Source organism: Ochotona princeps, chromosome 6, assembly GCF_030435755.1.
Source record: "Ochotona princeps isolate mOchPri1 chromosome 6, mOchPri1.hap1, whole genome shotgun sequence".
Classification (NCBI taxonomy): domain Eukaryota; kingdom Metazoa; phylum Chordata; class Mammalia; order Lagomorpha; family Ochotonidae; genus Ochotona; species Ochotona princeps.
Window position 1 is genome coordinate 33,987,901 of NC_080837.1, and position 20,343 is coordinate 34,008,243.

Sequence of the window (20,343 nt, forward strand, 5' to 3'; positions counted from 1 at the left end):
CAAGCCTGTGGAGACCTGTGACCCTGGGAAATCCTAGCAGATTGCGTGTAGCCCTCAGGCCTTTCTCTACATACAGGCTTTGAACTCCCTTCCCTCTGGGACCTCAGGTGCCTCTGTGCTACCTCAACAACAGTCATGGCCTGGGAGTGGGGAGGTCCTGAAGCAGGGCCCCGTGAGGTGAGGCGAACGCTGGCGCTGACAGAGGGGCTGTAGTTCTAAGACAACAATACCCAGCATTTCGCGCATTAGCGCTGGGGAAGAAAAAGGGATTTGTGACCGACAACAAGGGAACCGTTTCTAGAGTTGGTTTATTGACTTGTCTGTTCTCATTCTGCCACTAATCTGACTGACAATGAAACCCGGCCGGGGGCCTGAAGGAGTACTGCGGGCGGGTCGCTAGCTGCCGCCAGGGTCGCAGGGGCCGCTTGGGGCAGGTGAGCCAGTGGGGGAGGGTGTTGGTTTGAGGGCTGTTTTGCGGGTGTGAACGACACGACAGAAACAAGTGGATATCTCCAGGCAGTTCCTTGTCGGTCTGTGACTCGAGATGTTTGCCTCGGGAAGCAATAGGTTGGCGGTCCACGCGGTGCGAGCAACTGGGGATTGGAGGTAGGCGGCAGCACCAGCAGGGAGGTTGCTCCTCCTGGTCCTTGTTAAGCACAACAGCCCTCGCGAGAGATTTTCCCGAGCGTGAGGCTCGGAAGCGGGGACGAGAGGGAGCAGAGGGAGCCGGAGGGTCGGGAACCCCGGGATCTGCTAGCTACCGTCCCCTCGTCTCGCCTGCGCTGGGAGCAGAAGGGGGAACGGATGGGGACGCGCCCGCCCCACAGGAGCACGCGTGGCAGCACGTGCAGACCTCACCTTCAGTCCACGAGTCGCTCCCCTTAGTCCCCTCAACCCGGGCTCGAAGCTCTCCTCTTCTCCGGCGTCCACCCTGCCCAGGAACCTGCACCCCACCGTGCCCGGGAGGGGCGACCCCAGTGACGGGGAGGGATGCCCCGCCCCTCCCTTGTTGCGGCCGAGCCCCGCCCCCCGCCGCCGCCGGCGCCCCGCCCCCGGCCCCCGCCGCGCGCCGCGCTCCCCTCCCTCAGTCCGGCGGGCCCCATGCTACTGAGCGGAGCTCCTCCGGCGGGCTCCGGCCCGGGGCCGCGGGCGCAGGCGGGTGCTGGCGGCGGTCCCGGGGGGTCCCGCCGGGGCGCCGGGGGAGCGGGAGCCGCCGGCCCTGGAGGGGGTGGCAGCGGCGGGGTGGCCAAGTGGCTTCGGGAGCACCTGGGCTTCCGCGGGGGCGGCGGGGGCGGCGGAGGGGGCAAGCCGGCGCCCCCGGAGCCTGACTACCGCCCACCCGCGCCGTGCCCGGCCGCGCCCCCCGCGCCGCCTCCCGACATCCTGGCAGCCTACAGGCTGCAGCGGGAGCGCGACTTTGAAGACCCCTACTCCGGAGGGTCGTCCGGCTCCGCCGCGCTCGCCGCCCCCGTCGCCGCCGCCCCCGGCCCTACGCCGCCCCCACGCCATGGCTCGCCCCCTCACCGCCTTATTCGGGTCGAGACCCCGGGGCCCCCTGCGCCCCCTGCGGATGAGAGGCTGCCCGGACCCCCAGCCAGCAGCGACCGGGTGAGTGCAGAGCCGGGCAGGGTTGGTGGGGAGGGGAGCCCAGAGAGGTCTTGGAGGTTGCGAGAGGGACAAAGGTGGCTGAGCCCCCTCGTGTCCCAGCCTCTGGAGGACGCGAGCTTAGTCCCCCGAGTCTTCCCCCACCTTTGTTCAGATTTCAAGCTGCTTATCTGGAATGGGACCCCCAAACTCTGCCCTTAACCCCGGTACGGTCGCTGGCCCGGCTACCCTCCCCTTCTCCCGCGCTCCGGCTCTCGGCTTTGCAGCCCCTGAGCTACAGCGTTTGTTTGTTTTTTCCTAACGGGATCTGGGGAGCACCCACCTCCCCCTGCCAGTGGATGGCCTTTCTGCCCCTACGGGGAGCACAGCTCTCATGCTGTTTGATCTCTGACCCTTTCCCCAGGCCAGAACCAGCACAAAGCGCCCCCCCACACACCCCTGTGCTGCTCCTCCTCCCCACTCCGCCTGTGGCCGCCGCCTCCATTCCAAGCGCCCGTGCAAGGTGTGAAGGCAGGAGTTTCTCCTGTGGGCTAAGCAAGAGCTGGCCTTCGCCTTGCCGCGTGGAGCGGGGCCAGGCGGGATTGGCTTAGGGGGCTGCTGGCAGGGAGCAGTTCTTGCCAAGGATGCCCATCAGTGGTGGGGTCCAGGGGCTCACTGCCTACCCCTTCCCTTGACCCTCTCTCCCCCTCCGTGGGGGCTGTTCCGTGCTCAGAACCTGTTGCCCGATGGGACTAAGCAGTTGAGCCTGTTTCCTCTTTTGCCCCTGAAGGCCATTCTGAAGAAGACCGGAGCCTTTTGTGGGTCTGCTGGCAACAGGCGTGTGCAGCCACTGTTTCTCCAGGACATCCCCCTTAGTCTGGGAGCTCTTTTCTCCCCATCTTCAGAGGCCCTTCATGCCCCCCAGGCAGAGTGACAGCTGGAAGTACCCCCCCAGACCCCCAGGCCCTAGAAGTGTATGAAGATGAGGGCTCCCCTCCAGCTCTGCTGCCCTTCACTCAGCCTTCCGGGGCTGCCTCTGCCCAGCAGAGCAGAGAGCTTTTGTATTGGATCAGAGAGTAGAGTTGCTGCCTGAGTCCAGTGGCTGGGTTTCCTGGATGAGAGACTCGTCCGGGTCAGGGCAGAAGCCTCAGGAATGTCAGTGATTTTTCTCTTGAGTTCCTGCCCTGGGGTGCGCTGCCTGCTCTTAGCCTGCAGAGAGGGGATTCAAGGGTACTGCTGCAAGGCCATGCTCCCCTCCTTCCTCAGTGTCCCTGCATTGTGTGATGGATGATGGTGGTGACAGTGAGGCACAGGGACATGCTAGGCCTTGTTTTCTCCACTGACCATTTAGTCTCCTCCTCTCTGACCACTGCCTGTTGGCACACAGGCCCAAGCTGTCCTTGGCCCCTTTCCTCTCTGCAGTGGCTTGGAATGTCCTCACAGGCTACCCCCAAGCCCTGGGTGCCAGGACAAAAACCATGCCCTCCTTGTGTCTGTTTCCCAAGTGCCTGACACAATGCTTGGCATCAGGAGGGGTGCACAGCCCCGTATGGTGACTGTCCCCTACCAGGGTGGCCTGAAAGTCAGGGAACCACCTGCTTTCCTGCCACAGCTGCCCTGTGCAGGACCCCGCCCCCTCCCCTCTGGGGCTGCACCTCGCTGTCACCACCGCTTCTTGCCAGGGACATCCATGCTACCATGTGGCCACCGCGTAACGTAACTCACAGGCTGTTTAGGCCTGGGGGTGCCAAGAGATGTCTAATGTTGAGGTCAGCCACAGGGCCAGGAATGAACTCCAGCTGGCTCTCCCAGGAACCATTTAGTCTGGGGTCTGTTCAACGAGTATAAGAAGGACCCAGATGCCACCTGAGCCGGGTGCTGGCTCCTGGCCCTGCTCACTAAAAGGAACTCTCATTGCTTTGGGAGAAGAGTTTTGGGGGACCCCAGGGTTTTGGATTAGGAAGAGCTCAGACAAGGTGTCTGCGCCCTTAACTGTAAATCTAGTGTGCGGCTCCTCAGCCTGCAGAGCAGCACATAGCTGCCACATGCACCTGAGATGCTGCCACCACCTCCACAGCCCCCAACACACACCCTGGCCCCGCTGAGCTGTTGTTTCTGTTGTGGGGTGCTTGCTTTCTTTGTTCAATCTATAGGGTCTCTTGGGTTCTTGTTGAGGGGTCTCCTCCCATGGTGAGATGGGGACCAAGATGTACCTTGGTCTGGCTTGCCTGGCTGGCCAGCTTCTCTCCTTCTGGAGTCCCATGTCTGGGTCCTGCAGATGAAAGCAGTGGAGAAGCTTCTGTGATGAACTGGGGAGGTAGAAGGGAAACCCAGGAAATCTGCACAGGACCCGGAGAGGCCTGAGGGGCCCAGGGCTGTTTGCTTATTCCCCATATAAGGCTCTGGCTGTTTTCCCACGCTGAGACCCACTGCTAAAGGGCACAAGGGTGGCCATCTGGGCAGGCCTGGTGGGGCAGGTGTGGGAGCAGCAGGAGCTGCGCCTCGCAGCGGGCAGGCAAGGCCTTGCCATTTGGCTGCAGGAAGAGCTCCCTGGTGGTGCTGGGCCCTCATCCTGCATCCATCTGGGCCCCACTGGCAGAGGCACTGGAGAGCAGCAGGTCTCTCCCTTCCTTAACTTAGACCTTCAATAGAAACATACCTGGTCTCGTTAGGGAAGGGGGAGAGAGCAAAAGAAGTGGGCCCGGATTAGATGAAGCTCTGAGCCACCCATGCCCATCTTCGCAGCATGTCCTTTGCCTTGGTTGTGCCAAGATGCACACGTGTGACATGGATGAGAGGACTGGCACCAGACACTGAGAACAGGGCCCTTACTTGTAGTTCTTGGAGGGACTCGTGGAGTTTGTGGGTGCTCTAGAAACTGTGTGTACTTGGTTCCTGCTTTCCTGGGAAAGGTTCATAGCTTCAGATGCTCGTGGAATCCACAGGCCCTCAAATATGAAGGATCTTTTTTTTTTTTAAAGGTTTGTTTATTTTTATTGGAAAGGCAGATATACAGAGAGGAAGAGAGACAGAGAGGAAGATCTTCCATCCCATGGTTCACTCCCCAAGTGGCTGCAATGGCTGAAGCTGAGCCAATCTAAATCCGGGAGCTCGGAACCTCTTCCAGGTCTCCCACATGGGTGCAGGGTCCCAAGCCTTTGGGCCATCCTCAGCTGCCTTCCCATGCCACAGGCAGGGAGCTGAATGGAAAGCAAGACCACCAGGATTAGAACCAGCACCCATATGGGGTCCCGGTGTGTGCAAGGCAAGGACTTTAGCTGCTAAGCCATCACGATAGGCCCATGAAGGATCTTTTGAAAGATTTGTTTTTACTTCAAAGTCAGAGTTACAAAGAGAGGGAACGACAGATTGTCCATCTCTTGGTTCACTCCCCCAAAGATCACAACTGCCTAAGCGGAGCCAGTCCAAAGCCAGGAGCTTCTAATGGATCTCCCACATAAGTGCAGGGCTCCAAGGACTTAGACCATCCTCCCCTGCTTTTCCAGGCCACAATCAGGGAGCTGGATTGAAAGGGGAGCAGCTAGGACTTGAACTGGTACCCGTTTGGGATGCCAGTGCTGCAGGTGGAGGAATAGCTTGCCATACCACTATGCCGGCCCCCAATAGGAAGAACTTGTAATAGGTAGATGGTATCCACATGAATGTGGGCCCTCCAGTCCTATTTTGGAAGGGAGAGAAAAGACTGTTGATGTAAGAAAGCTGAAGTGAGGGAGACAAGGGCTGTCAACTGGGAGCTTGTCTTTGCTATTGTCTGTGTTTGTTTCTGAGGTAACACAGGCCTAGGCACTGAGAAAGACCTTGTGCTTAGAGGACCTGGTCCCTGCCTCACTTTAATTCTTCTTAGGACTTCCACCAAGTCTGGAGGCTTCAACTTGCAGATATTTCTGGTCAAGATGGAGGTGGCGGGGGTGGTGGTGGTGGTGGTGATGTTCAGGGGAAGAGAGAGAAGAGAGGAGGGGTCCAGGTCACAGAGAGCTGGGAACTGGTTAGGCCTCAGCCATCGGGGGCCCAGGCTGGATGTCTTGGCTGTGCTTGGTGCATCACGGAGGGCTGTGGCTGTTGGGAGAGGGCATGAAGATGGCCCAACCTTGCAGAGGTGCAGTGCTGTGAGGTGCCTTCCTCTCCTGGAGCTGGCTTCGCACCTGTCGCTGTGAGCTGCTGGGAGGCCAGACCTTTGGAGTTTTCACCTTTGATGATGTGGTGCTGGACAATTGCTGAGCTCCTGCTGGTGCCAGGCACCAAGCTGGCTGACAGATGTTGGATTTCAGGCTGGTTGATCCTGACAGCCACTCGCTGAGGGAGTTTCCCAGGCAGACATTAGAAGAAGGGCATTGCAAGAAGTAGGAACCACAAGTGTAAAAGATTTTGATGTTGGGGGAAGATCAGTAATGTTCCATTTCCAAAACCATGACAAGGTCAGTAGGTTTTCAGAGACAAAGGGTTTCCATGGTTAAATACTTTGGGGGAATAATGAAGCAGAATTAGCCTGATTTTTTGCTGTAGGACTGCTCAGAGCTAATGTGTATTTTCAGTCTACAAATAGAGGAAAGTAGATGCTACATTTCCCAAATTTCTGGAAAAATCTATGATAAGGCTCTGAGGTATAGAAGACTCAGGTCGCTGTCTGGTCTCCACTGCTGGCACGCTCTGCATGCTAGCCAAGCACTGAGACCTTAATAACCAAATGTAAATGATGATGAATGTAAAAGATTATTATCAGGGTCATCTCGTATTGAGCACTGACTCCATGCCAGCCACTGGGCTAAGAACTACACATTCCTTTTCCCCTTTTCCTCTCCTTCCTCCCATCTCCTGCCCCAGATGTACTGTTGCAATCCTCAGTCCACAGCCAGAACGTTTCCAGACTCTGAACAGAATAAAGCAGCAGAGGGGCTAGTGGTTGACTCTGGGGACTTTGGAGGTAGAGCTAACGCTTTATGCAAGGTGCCCTGCTTGCTTCTCCTAGACCCACACCTGCTGGAGCCCCATGGGTGGGGTCAGACACATGTTGCATGGCCCAGTGGCCTCATGGAAGCACAAGCAGCTAGTGGGCCTGTAGCTGCCTGGGAGAGGCTTGGGCAGGAAAGCAATGGGGAGTGTGACAGCTGGGAGGGACACTGCCTAATGGGAGCAGATGCAATAGCAGGTCTTGCAGGCAGCCCGCGGAATGATGGACAGGGGCCCTCTCTGGACGGCCCCTTTACACATTAGTCAGGCAATCCATCAGCAGTCAGCAGCGTTCTGGCTGTGCAGAGGAAGGGCTTCGGCATTAGCTGTGGTTGAGGCCCTTCCCTGGAGGCCTCCCTTCTGCCCGGAGCCAGAGGCTTGGAGGCCTGTTGGCATGGGGCTTCTCCTGAGAGCCTTGTCCTACAGCTGCTGCTGGTCAGCCAGAGCTCAGAGGACATGGGGGTCTGAAGGTTGGTGTCCCACAGAGGCTGGCGACTGGAGAGAAGGGCGCTTTCGGAGAACCCATACAGGTACATGGAACACCGACTGTGGGCCAGGCTCTGGGGTGGGTGCAGGACGTGACATTGGGCAGATCAGGGACCAGAAACAACAGACTGGTTGGTGATAGGCATCGGAAGCTATGGGGACAGCTTTGTCCACTGAGTCATCTGTGATGTTCCCTGGGAAGGCAGGCCTTGGCTGCAATGGGACCCTTCCATGTCCAGAGTGGACACCTGTCCTGCCAGCCTTCCCAGCTGTCCTCTCTGCAGTGTTCCCAGCTCCTGGGCCCGTGGGCGGCTCCTGTGGCTGTCCCAGCCCAGATTGGGGTTTCCTGGAGCAGGGTGTGGAGCCAGGAACAGCACAGAGGAGCCATTGAGCTGCCCACAGAGCTGCCACCTGGGTGCCCAAAGGCGCTGCAGGTTTGGGCTGTCGAGCTCCTGCCAGCCTGGGAGGGCTCAAAGCTCTTGGCATGAGCCCAGGATTCAGGTAGGAATGGAGATGGATGCAGCTTGGGCCAGGTTTGTTGAGAGAGGGGCTGGAGGGGCTCCATGGAGGGGCAGGTCGGAGGGTTGTTGGAGGATGGGCCAGACCCCTCTGCTACGAGCAGCTTCTAGGGATGGGGCTGTACTCCCAAGGACTGCGTCCCCTCATGTGACCCCACCCTACCATACACCATTCATGCTTCCTCCCTCTTCTGAATGAACAGGGGAAAGTGCTTCCTTTGTGCATTCAGCTGTTGTCTGAAGGGATTTCACAGATACTTCCGGAGCTTCCAGGCACCAGGAATATGGCCAGAACTGTGCTCCTGCCCTCAGGAAGCTCAGTCTCAGAAAGACGGGGCAGTGGGCCCTCCCTTGTCAGTGGAGTCACAAGCAGCTGACTGGCGGGATTGCTTTGCGTGGCAGGGTTTCAGCATCCTCTGGGCCCTGGGCTGGGATGGGGCTGTGGGTGCCACTGGCCTGGGAAGAAGTGTGTGGAGGTAGGGTTATCACTGCTTCCTAGGACTAGGGGTGAGGGGTTGGAGAAGGGGCAACAGGTGGTGATAGAATAGAAACATTTTAAAATTAATTGTCTAGGAGGCAGTGCAGTGGCATAGCACAGTAATTCTCTGCCTGTAACACTGGTATCTGTTATACCAGTGTTATATGCCTGCTGCCCTGCTTCTGATCCAGTTCCCTGCTAATGGCCAGGGAAAACAACAGGGAAGGGCCGGATCCTTGGGACCCTGTACTCTATCGGAGACCCAGAAGATGCTCCTGGCTTTGAGCTGGCCCAGCTCTGTCCATGGCAGCCAATTAGCCAATAAAACAGTGAATGCAAGATGTCTTTCTCTCTCTTTTCTCCCTCTCTAAACAAATCTAGGAAATTATTCATTTAAATTTTATTTAGTTTTAAGTTTTATTTTCGTTTGGTAGCCAGAAGAGAGCTTTATTTCCCGTCTGCCAATTCACTCTCCAAAGAGCTATGACAGCCGTGCTGGGCCATTCCAAAGCCAGAGGCAAGAACTCTGCCTGGGCCTCTCGCTTGAGCGGCAGGGGCCGTGGTCCACATTAGCAGGAACCTGGAGTCGGGGGTGGAGCAGGGTCTTGAAACCCAGGCACTCTGACTTGAGATACAGGCAGCAAATGCCTGCTCCTCAGGTGTTTATTGGAGCTGGAAAGACAAAAGTGACAAGGAGGTCAGGCTAGAGGCTGAGCTGCTGCTGCTGCTTGTGAGAAGCCAGGAGCTGGGGCCTTTCCCAGAACAAGGTGGGAACAAGGCAGGAAACGATGTATTAGAGGCCATGGGGCCTCACCTCAGAGAAACTTGCAGAGGGCATCCCTGAGAGGTTGATGTTCCACCAGGTAGGGGTCCTCATTCCCAGTAAAGGCAGCCACTTCACAGGGCCCCCAGCACAACTGGCTTCACTGCTGCTGAGAACTGAAGCCTAGACTGCCATGGGTCAAGGGAAGGGCACTAACCCCCCATCCTGCCCAGGGAGCAGCGCTCTTGGGATCTGGCAGCCCTGGGTGGCCCGGGCTCTGGCTCCACCCGAGGAAAAGGCCGCAGCCAGCTGGGAGAAAGGCTCCATTGTCCCTGGTGTTCCCTGCCCCCAACACCTGGAGCGACTGTGCTGGGTGTGTAGCCATGGTTTGCTCTGCTTTGACTGGGGGCAGGGACAGAGCCCTGGCGGGGAGCCACTTGTGTGGGAGGAAGGGGCAGAGTGGGAAGCGGAGGGCCAAGGCAGGGCCTTTCCTGCTCCTGTCCCTGTCCTCCAGGAGCCAAGGGCGCGTTCACAGAGCCCCAGGGCTTTCCCAAGGTCTCTCCCAGAATGCCCACGGTGACAGGTTGGTTGGCAGCCATTCTCCAAAAGGTTCCATGGTAGCTCATGACGGGAATTTTGTCACAGCAATGACAGGGAGAATGTAGCCTGTCGTCCATGGTGGTCCTCAGCTGTCTGATCAGCAAGTGCAGATGCACTGGTTGGCGTGGACCGTGCTTTTCTGAGTTGCGTGGCTGTTCCGTGCTTGCTCTTTGACTTCTTCCAGCATCTTTGTTTTTAAAAATATTTATTTATTTGAGAGAGAGGGAGCGAGCATGCCCTTCCGCCTGCTGGCTCCCTCCTCAAATGTTAACAACATCCAGGGTTGGGTCAGGACAAAACCAGGAGCCAGAAACTCCACCCACGCCTCCCACGTGGGTGGCAGGGTCTTGAGCACTTGGGCCATCATCTGCTGCCTCTGCCTCCTTGGATGCAGTAGCAGAAAGCTGGATCAGAAGCAGAGGTGCCTGGACTCAAACCGGCCCTCTAATATGAAACGTTTGTGTGTGTGATTCAATGCCAACTCCTTTCCAACAGCTGCGTAGCAATCCTCTGAATTAAGCCTCCATGTTGAACAGCCTGGTGCTGCCTCTTGTCCCGCTTTTGGACCCTGGCTAAGGCAGACCCAAAGACCCAGTTGCTTCATCCTGGCCATTTAGACCTAGGAGATGGCCCAGAGGCACAAATTGGTGAAAAAAGAAAGGTGTCCCACTTAGTTGGTAGCCTGATGGAGGGTGGGAGTGGCTGCCAAGGAAGAGACAGAATGTGTCCCATCCAAGCTCAGGGCTTGCCTTGGACCTCTGGGGCCCTGGCTCCGAGGTAGCCCTCCCTGAACTCACTGGATGGGGCATATGGGGCACCTCCGCAGCCTGAAGCCCGCTCTCCTTACTGCTCCACAGCTGGCAATCGTAGAAGACTATGCAGATCCATTTGATGTTCAGGAGTCTGCTGAAGGCTCAACAGGAGCTTCGGGAGCCCCGGAGAAGGTCCCTGAGAATGATGGCTATATGGAGCCCTATGAGGCCCAAAAGATGATGGCTGGTGAGTGACAGGTGTTGTGGCTGGGGTGGGGAGGGGGAGGAGGTTGCTGATCCCTGAGGCTTGGGCTCTGCAGAACAGGCTCCGGTACCCACACATCGAGGGATTGATCCCCAAGGACTGGTCCCCATTCATTCAAGATGATCATGTTGGAGAGGAAGCTGTGCCATGAGAGACCTGCAGATATAGAGGAAGTCAGGCAACCAGAAGGTCAAATAGAAGCAATTGAGGTCACCAAGAAGGGCAAGCTTGTGGTGTGGGCTGGAGGTTACTGGTCCCAAAAAGAACATCACTGGTTTTGCAGAAGGTGATGGTGAGATATCAGAGTGTGGCGTTAATGACCTTGAGGACAGATAATTAGAGATATGGACACAGGGGGGTTGGGTAAAAGTAGCTCAAGGATCTATGGGAGGGAAAAGTGAATAATAGGTGGCCTTGAAGACAAGCCAAGAGAGAATCCTGGGAAGGAGACTGAGTCAGGATGATCAGATAGGATGGAGACAGGTCATCTGGACCAAGGGCCCAAGGTCACAGTCGGACAAAGGTGCTTTCAGGGGCAGATATTGTCGGTGCTGAGGACGTGGTGGGAGCTGAGATGCCAGAGAGCACTTGGAAGGCTGGGCTACAGTTCTTGGACTTGTTCCAGGGGGAGGAGTAGAGCCATTGTGAATTCGAGCAAGGGAGGAACAGGATGAGTATGGCACAGGCAGAGGGTCATTGAGGCTGTACCATACAGAACACACTGCCAGAGGGAACCAGAGGTGGAGAAATTAGCAGGATGTCGAGGGACCACCGGTCAGCACCCCTTCCTCCTCTCAGGAGCTTAGAATCCTTGAGAAATAAAGATAAAACAGAGGGAGAGTAACATGTCAGTTTTATTGCTGATAGCATTGATTGGAGAGCATTACTTAGCTATGCCACCAACAATGGGTTTCTTCACCACAGAATTATGCTTGTTCACTCAGACAACACATGACACAGGGGCAGACCGCTCACCACAAGGAGGAGAAAGAACCAGAATGTTTTCTCCCTACAAGAAGGCAGATCTGAGAAAGAGCCCGCGTCTTCACTAGCCAATCAGATAAGCTGCTCCTCTTCCTCAGGAGAGGCTAATGAGGGAGCAGGGAGCCAGTGGTCAGGTGTGTCATCCTATCACCCCACATATCCCCTGGAAAGCTATAGTTCACTCTGGCCATGATCTAGGGCATCCTCAGGATGGGAAGGAACAGGTGAACTGTGGAGAAAGAAGGTGGGTGAGTTTCCCATGTAGTGGACAGAAAGGGAGACACTGAGAGGTGGCTACTGCCAGTGCCTTGGAATTGCACACAGACATTTCAGTGCACATTTTGGGGGTTACATAGCTGCCGGACTTTTACCAGATGTTCACGGGTATCCTCTGTCTCAAGTGACAGTGGAAGCGTGACTGGAGATACAGAAGCAATGGTTTTCATGAGGCAGGTTGTCCAGGGAGTAATGGTGGGGAGTGAGAGATGAAGTCTGCCTGAGGGAACAGAGGCCAAGAGGGGACCCCGGGAAAGAGACCAAGCAGGTGTGGTCCGGGAGCAGACCATCCCAGAAGATAACCTGGCCAAGGGAATGGTGATAGCTGAGTAACCAAGAAGCACTTTCTGGTTGTTAAAATGAAGTCACTTGGGAAACAGGAAGCTAAGGGGAGCTGGGCAGCAAGGAGAAGACAGAGCAGGGGAGGAACCTACCTCAGTTTCCTAAACCTGTCAGCCTCTGCTGCCCAGCCCTTCCTGGTTGTCTTGGCATCGTTTGCAGGCCTTTCCTTCTGTCTACCTCTGCCTCCATTGGACCTCCTGCCACTGAGGGTGAGAGACAGGGATGTGTGACTGCTGAGCCTTATGCGCGCGCGCACACACACACACACACGCACACACACAGCTGGGGCCATCCCGCAGGAGGCACACTTCATAGCAGTGAAGGTGACCCCTTCAGTGAGGCCTGAGCTCTCACACTTCCTGCCTTGGCAGAAATCCGGGGCTCTAAGGAGACAACAGCAGTTCAGGCCTTGCCTCTGTATGACACGCCCTACGAGCCAGAGGAAGAGGGGGTTACCCCGGAGGGAGAGGGGGCCCTCTGGCTCCGGGAGTCCCGCCTGCCTGAGGATGATGAACGACCCCCTGAAGAGTATGACCAGCCCTGGGAGTGGAAGAAGGAGCGGATTTCCAAAGCCTTTGCGGGTGAGTCTTGGTGGAGAGGGCAGCTCTGCTGGGACCTGGAGCAGCTGGCCTGCTCTGGGGGAAGGAGGCATGGCCCACAGGGACCCAGGAGGCTGGCCATTGGGTGGTGTGGACACAGTGCCATGTGCAGGGTCAGACGAAGGGTGAAGCCTTCCAGAGAGAGGCTCGGGCCTCTTCCTCCTATTGTATTTACAACCAAAGAAACTGCCGCACAGAATTCTAAAACTTGTGTCGTGTGTTCAATTCAGTTAACGAAGGGATTTAACACAGAACCTTCATTCCAGCCATGCCAGACCCGAGATGCCAGGCCCTAAGGGAGGAGGCATCCCTTGATAGCCACTGTGTGCGGCTCAGGTTTCTCCCACCCCAGCCACACCACTGGCCAGCCCACAGTCTCCTGGGACAAGAGCTGGGTGGAGCCAGAGTCTGTGGGTTGGTAAGAGGGAAAGGGGCTTTCCCTCCCAGATCTTCCTGGTGCCAATGTAAAGGATTAAATGCTACTGGATTGGAGTCCCTCTCCCAGTGTGCCCCCATCCCTGATTGGTCAGGGGCTCTTCAATAGCTAGGCCCAGCCCTCCCCACCTTGGCTCCCCAGACAGTGAGGAACCCCAGGCTGCTAGTCTGCTTCCAGTAAAACACATAGTGCCTGGATGGGCCGTTTATCTCCAGCAGTCTCCTTGGAGAATCAATACTGTTTGGATTGCTTAATGGGAAAATCTATGCCTGTCATTAGGAAACCTCGTTAGCAGTCCTGCAGCCACCCATCGGTGGTATCACTCTTTGTGGGGTGGGGGTGGGGGTTTGTTTCAGTGGAACATCTTCCCAGCCTGGGTCTTCCTAACAGCCTGGGCCAGGTAGTCATGGGTTTACTACTCCTGAGTTCCCAGGCTGCAGGGGGGTGGCGGGAAGAGGGGAAAGGGAGGCCCCAGGGACCTGGGTGGGGCCCTGGATGGTGTGGGTGCTTCCTATTTCTGCCTTTTCCTCTTCGCTTCCCCCCCTGGGGGCCCTGCAGATACGAAGTCCAGTGAGGGGCCCCTCAGGCTGGGGGAGCAGGGTCCTCTGTCTTGCCTCTCCCCTCCCCCTTTTGCCACGCCTGAGAATCCTCAGAAGCTGTCCCTGCCCTTGCCCCTTTCTCTGCCCTCTTCCTTTCTAGGCTGTCCTGTTTCCTGCCTCTGGATTTGGTGTCTTAACCTCTGCCTCTTTCCGTCTCTGTCACTGTCTGTTTCTCTCCTCCCTCCTGCTACTGGCTCCAGTTGACATTAAGGTCATCAAAGACCTACCTTGGCCTCCGCCCGTGGGACAGCTGGACAGCAGCCCCTCCCTGCCTGATGGGGACAGGGACATCTCCGGTCCAACCTCACCCCTCCCTGAGCCCAGCCTGGAAGATGGCAGTGGTGGGTCTTGCGGGGCGGGGACGTTGGCCCCTGGCTTTTTGGGTTTCGTGGGATTGAGTTGGGGGCTGAGAGTGGGCCTGGTAGTGAGAACCCAGAAAGAATAACTGCTAGGAAGGAGGGAGGTGACACAGTGTGCATTCCTTTCTCCCAGGCTGTGAGGATGGAGTCTGCTACAGGAGCACCTGGGTAGTAGGCTTCTGTTTCTGGCCATGTCACAAAAACCTCATTTTAAACTCACTTCCTTGGCAGCAAAGGTTCCAGGTGTTGGGGGAAAGGAGGCAGGGGAGAGGAGTTGGCGCTGGCACAGAAGTGTCTAACACTGAGAGGATGTGATCTTGGTACCTGAAAGACCATAGGGGTATAGGGAGCAGACATGAAAAACGGGGAGAAAGGCACTTGTGCTCCGTGTGAACTGGGGTGGCACCTACTGCTGCATCCCTGCCTGGGGGCTGTGGCATTTTGTGAAGGCAGCACAGAGGAGGGTGCCCACTGGGGTGCAGGCCTGGCTTGGCGTAGTGATCAGGCTGCCCTGCTCTGGGAGGGCAGAGCCCCTGCTGAGCCTCCTTGGCTGGGCAGGATTAGCCTGTCAGGACAGGATAGCACTGAGGGGAATCAGATAATTGTTCTCAGATCAATAAGTCATTTCTCCAGAATGGCTTGGCAGGGAGATTTGAAGAACGGTAATGAACTCTGAGGAGGAGAAAGGAACAATATTATCAGCCCTGTAGCCACCCTGAGGGGGATGGGATGGGATGGGGCAGGCAATGGTGCCCCCCCCAAGAGAAGCCAGGACATTTATCTCCTTGCTTCTTTCTTTCTCACCCATACTTTGGGGCTTGGGAGGCCCTGTGTGCTAGGGAACAGACCCAGAGTGATGTCCCTTAGAGCCTGTGAGCCCAGTGAGCGAGTACACGCCTTGACGCCTACGGGCACGGGAGGGTGTGTGGTGAGGTGCTGGCTGTTGGACAGGGCCTCATGTCCAGGGTCCTCAGGGTATGTGACCACTGTGTTCCCCACAGCCCAGTTTGAAGGACCAGAGAAGAGCTGCCTATCACCTGGCCGGGAGGAGAAGGGGCGGCTACCTCCCCGGCTGTGCACAGGGAACCCCAAGTCGGCCAAATCTCCGAGCGCTGAGCCCAGCAGCCCCCTGGGGGAGTGGACAGATCCAGCCCTGCCTCTGGAAAACCAGGTGTGAGTGTCTGTGTCCAGCCGGGCACTCCAGTCCCCTCTGACCTGCTGGGCACTGGCTGCCCTGCAGCCAGAACGGGTGGCTAGAACAGCAAGGGACACAACAGAAATGCCCCCCGTTTCTCTCTCTCACTCTCAGCTGGTACCACGGGGCCATCAGCCGAACCGACGCCGAGAACCTGCTACGGCTGTGCAAAGAGGCCAGCTACCTGGTGCGCAACAGTGAGACCAGCAAGAATGACTTCTCACTCTCCCTCAAGTGAGTGGCTCTGGTCCCCTCCTGCCCAGACAGCCCCTGTGAGCTGTGGCTGACTGCACCAGGCACAGGGGTCCTGAGGTGTCAGAGCCTGTTGTCAAAGAGCTCAGGGACTGGCTGAGGGGGTACATCGCTGGGCTACGGCGTCCAGCTCGCTCAACTGGCTGTGCGGCCTAGGGCCTGTTAACCTTTTTCTCAGCCTCAGTTTCCCTGTTGGTAAAAAGGAGCAGAGTAGTGTCTGCTTATAAGGAAGGATGAGATGGAATAATGTATGGAAAGCACTTAACATCATGCAAAGTACTCAGTAAACCATCACCATCAACACTGATGGAAACCCAGGATATTCTAGAAGCATAGGTTGGCTTGGGGGAGTTGACAGGGCAAAATGGGTCATAAGCTTCGAGCACTGAAGTCCCTGGACAAGTGTTCCTGTTTACTGGAGAAGTTGGCTGAGTGGGGCTGGGGGTCTCTGAACTGTGAAGTGCGGGGGGGTGGGGAGAGGCAGGGCCTCCCAGGAGCAGATGGGCACAGAGCAGTCTGAAAGGAGAGCCCACCCTGCCTGCCTCTTGGCACCCACCTGAGGCAGCTGGTTTGGGGGAGGGTGTCCTTGTGCCTTCCCCCATCCTTCCTGGCATATCTATCCCACTTCCTACCACATTCCCTGAATAATACTCCCCACTTCAGACTATGGCAGTCTGGGACTACAAATTGCTGCTAAACCAGACACAGGAAGGGGGTAATTAGGCACCTGTATTAAAAGATAATAGAATAGCCCAATTCTAGTCTGGTGTCCTAGGTTTGGTAAAACCAGCTGTGTGACTCTAGGCCTATCATACATCATCTTCTGAGCCAGGATTTCTCCCTTTGCAAAATGAGTTGGTGGGTATGCTTACATTTCTTCCAATTCTCACACTCAAGGAGTATGCAAATTTTAAAATCGAGAGTGTTTTGGAAATTTTCATTTGTCAAAGTTTGATTTGCATGAATTTCAGGAATCTATAGTGCTGTAAAACTTACAGTTAAAATCCGTGGAGCATATACCAGATGACACTGCAGGGCAGTTAGGCAGGTTCAGAGAGGTTTGTGACCTGCCCAAGTGTACCAGCTAATAAAGTCTCCTCCAAGTCCGGATTTGAGTCCAGCTGGGTCTGACTCCAAGACTCTACTGCCTCCTCCTGTGGCGCCCCCGACCCCCACCACACACACACACACACACACACACACACACGGTGCTGGGTACCAGTGGCTGGACTGTCCAATGCAAGGGGGGACACCAGGAGTCAGACTGCAGCCAGTGGACCGGGCAGGCCCTCCTTTCCTCAGGGGAGGCTGGCCTGGACGCTACCCTAACCCTAGTCGGTCTGGCCCAGAGCTGTCTGCCAGAGCCTCGTTTGCATATAAATGGCTTCTCTGAAATACAATTATGGGTTTCTCTTCTCTCCCTAATGGAAGGGCTTTCATTGGTAATTAAACAGCTTCCTCAGAAAGCTGTGCCAACCCCAGCCCTGGGGCCCAGCTGTCCCATCCTAACCCCCTGATGGTCTGGCCAGGGCTTTTCTGGATCCTAATGGACTCTTGGGATTTTGTCCCAGGAGGTCAGAGAAAGCTCGGCCCCTTCCCCTCCCTTTTCCCAGGAGGAGGGTGACATGAATGGAGGCTGGGCGATGTGGCCATTTGTTGCGCCTTCTGGTTGGGATGTATCATGCAGCTTTCCAGAGAGGCGATGCCTGCCCCTGCCCAGTTCCGCCCTGGAGTGTGGGGAGGGAGAGCACCAGGGGGAAGGCAGGGCCCACACCGCTACCCACAGCCTTGGGCCTGGGACTGGGCACAGCAAAGACTGTGGTGGTTGACTGTTAACTGCCTGCCCACTCTACGCACAGGGGCTTGTACGTTGGCCTGCAGCCCTTGGCCCCTATCCCTTGGAGCCTCTGTGGTCACAGCCTCAGCTCTAATCACATACCTACGGAGGGCCCCACACCCTGACACGCTTCCAGTCCCTGCCACGCTTCCAGTCCCTGCCACCACCCCCTCCTCCCTGCACACAGCCGGACAGGATGACCTCAGGGGAGACAGAGGGATGGAGTTAGTGGTCTGGTTTTCCTCCCTTGCCTCTCTCCATTTGCCCTGGGGGCCTGGTGAAGTGGAGCCTGCTTTGCAGTCAGGCAGGGCAGGCAAGTGATGAGGTTTGCAGACCCTACTTCTTATACTCCCCTCCCCCCGCCCTGCCAAGCTCTGCCCTTGTCACCATGTGGGCTCCAGCCAGCAGCTAAATGTTCAGCCTTGGGGCTCCCTTGCCCTTGCTTGTGGGTGAGTTTCAGGCCTGGCTGGGGCAGTTCTTGCTGGGGGCCCACCCTTACACTGCGTCTTTACCGCTGAGAGTGCCTTGACACTGCGGAGCTGGCAGAGCTCCCAGCAGTGGGGTCCTGGTCTGAGGGGAGGAGGGAGTTAGAGGGCAGGAGGCAGGGCCGGCACAAATGCTGATTACTCTGATCTGTGGCTCCAGTGCTGAGAGGCTGTGGGGTTCCAGGCTGAAGGGCCATATGCCTGAGCTGAAGACTTGGCTCGAGACGCCCCCAGGAGAAGACAGATGAGCCTCTTCAGATTACTTAGGGTAGGGTGGGGGGATGGTACTTCCAGATCTGCTTGCAAGAAGGGCCCCCCCCACCAAGTCCAGGTTGACTGTCACATCTGCCCGCCTACCCTCGTGCCAGCAGCATCTGTGGCTCCACCTGAGTCACCAGGAAGGGTGCACAGGTTGGAGGGGAGCCACCTGCCTGCACCCCGTGTGCCCATGCCTAATGCAGCCTGCTCACAGCTCGCTCACCATCTCCTGCCCTCCCAGCTGCCCTTTGCGGGTCACCCTCCCTTGGCTGAGGGAGGGGCGGCTGAGCGGGAGCCGCCTCCTCACCAGGGTCTCCTCTCTTCCCAGGAGCAGCCAGGGCTTCATGCACATGAAGCTGTCGCGGACCAAGGAGCACAAATACGTGCTGGGCCAGAACAGCCCGCCCTTCGGCAGCGTGCCTGAGATCGTGCACCACTACGCCAGCCGCAAGCTGCCCATTAAGGGGGCTGAACACATGTCCCTGCTCTACCCCGTGGCCATCCGGACTCTGTAGAGGCGAGGCGGGGGCCCTGTACCCGCCACCTGGCTGAGGCCCAGGATCTCACAGACCTTTCTTCCCTTTCCCTGGGATGCAGTGGATGCTGGAAATACCTTAATTTATTCTAAAGGGGAAGGGGGCTGGGAGTAAAGGGTTGTATGGCGCCAGAGAGAAAAGAAACCCTGGAGAGAAAGGGTAAGCCTCTGGGGGGAGGAGGGTCGTAGGGGGCTCTGGAGCCGCTGGCGTCCTGGAGTTTCCTAGTGGCTCCTGCCCTTCCCACCGTGGGCTGGGTGGGTGCAGGGGTGCACGTGGGCCCGCGACGCCCCCCTGTCATCTCCCAGGCCCCAGAGCCCCAGGAAGGCTCTGTGCTGCGGGTGGGTTGAGGAGAACAGGGCCCGGGCTCTGGGGAAATTGTGCAGTCCCTGCACCGCCCGGCTCCCGGCCAGAGGCCATAAATAAATACGATCTTGCCAGGCAAAGCAGCATCTGCGCCTTGGGCGCCGCCCGGGTCGGGAAGGGGGGGTCGGACACCCGGCCTCGGGTGTGTGAATAGGCGGCCGAGAAGGAAAGCGTGGAGAGCGCTTTCGAAGCGGCAAGCTGCTTCCTTTGACGAGGGGTCGGAGCAGCCGTCCGCAGCCCCCGGGCCGCCCGGCGCCCCTCCGCGGAGCGCGGCTGCCGGGGAGCGCGTCCGATTTCCTGCCAAAGCCATTTGTCTGGGAGGAGGGGGAGACGCCGAGACAAAGAGGCAGCGCGCCAGGCGGGGCGGCGGGCCTGCCACGCGGAAGTCGCGGGCCGCAGGGGTCCCGGCTCGCTTCCTTTGCTGAGGCCGCCGCCCGCCGCGCTCCCTCCGCCCTGACGCGAGGGGCTCGGGCCCTCGAGGCCCGAGCTGGCCGCGCGCTCCCCCTGCCGGCCGCGCCCAGGACGCCCTCCTGCAGGCGCGCAGCCCCACCAGCTAGCTGGACAGACACCCCGGGAGGGCAGTCTGCCTTTCTGAGCCCCCAGTGGTGCCAGTCGCAGGACTCGGCAGTTTCGAACTCTGAAGCTATGTTGAGGAAACGGGAGGAACTCTTGTTGGGGGTGGGTGGAGGATAAGACAATAGAAATGTTCACTTCAAAAGTCCCCCTGTACAGCACTGCCCCATCCATAGAAGACTCAGATGAGGAAACAGCCCCGGAGGCTGGGTGACATGCTTGCCTGTAGACCCATTAAGTACAGGTGTCCAAGCCTCTCGTTGAAGAAAGGTTTGGGAGCAGCTGAGGGCTGGGACAAACCCCACGCTCCCGTGTTACAGGCTCCAGCTGGATCTCCTGCTCTGCCCCTTCCCTCCCCCTCCAACCCTCGCACTTCTCTTCCCCACCGCTACCCTGTTTTTCTGTGTCTCAGTCTGGTTGCAGGGCCTCACACTGGTGTGCTGAGGCCTGTCACTGAGAGCATCCCTGGGGCTGGAGGGGGAGCAAGGGTCTCGCTGCTGGAGTGCCTGATTTGGGGCTTGTTCTTTTCTTTCTGGGATAGTGACCCAGGCTCTGAGGGATGTGTGTACCAGCCTGGAGCTGGCTGGGTGAGTGATTTTCTCTGCGGGTGTCCTTGGGGCAGAATAAGGAAACCCTGTAGGCAGAGAAGCGATTTATTTGTAAAGGAGACTGTTGGGAGCCTGGAGCGGCAGAGCAGGTGGAGTAGCCCTGCATTGTCAGCCAAGGTCTGACTACAGAGCATGTTAACCACATGGGAGTAGCCACTGTGCTACTGGTCTCTGAGCCCTAACAGGCTTCCTGTAAAATGCCTGCTGGGGTCCAGCCTTACCCCCTC

At 57.5% G+C, this 20,343-nt stretch overlaps 1 protein-coding gene across 3 annotated transcripts; it reads left to right on the forward strand.

The window, feature by feature from the left end:
- Positions 1-1,086: 1,086 nt before the first annotated feature.
- Positions 1,087-19,015, forward strand: SHF (Src homology 2 domain containing F). 3 transcript variants are annotated; one of them, XM_058665912.1, is made up of 7 exons: positions 1,087-1,608; positions 10,255-10,396; positions 12,388-12,597; positions 13,851-13,991; positions 15,011-15,182; positions 15,319-15,438; positions 18,365-19,015. In XM_058665912.1, the coding sequence occupies exons 1-7, from the start codon at positions 1,102-1,104 to the stop codon at positions 18,549-18,551; spliced, it is 1,479 nt and encodes a 492-aa protein (XP_058521895.1). In that variant the 5' UTR covers positions 1,087-1,101; the 3' UTR covers positions 18,552-19,015. The 3 variants fall into 3 exon arrangements, with proteins under 3 accessions (XP_058521895.1, XP_004578171.2, XP_058521896.1); XM_004578114.2 differs by lacking the exon at positions 13,851-13,991; XM_058665913.1 differs by lacking the exons at positions 13,851-13,991; positions 15,011-15,182 and having other exon boundaries at positions 18,365-18,390.
- Positions 19,016-20,343: the final 1,328 nt, after the last annotated feature.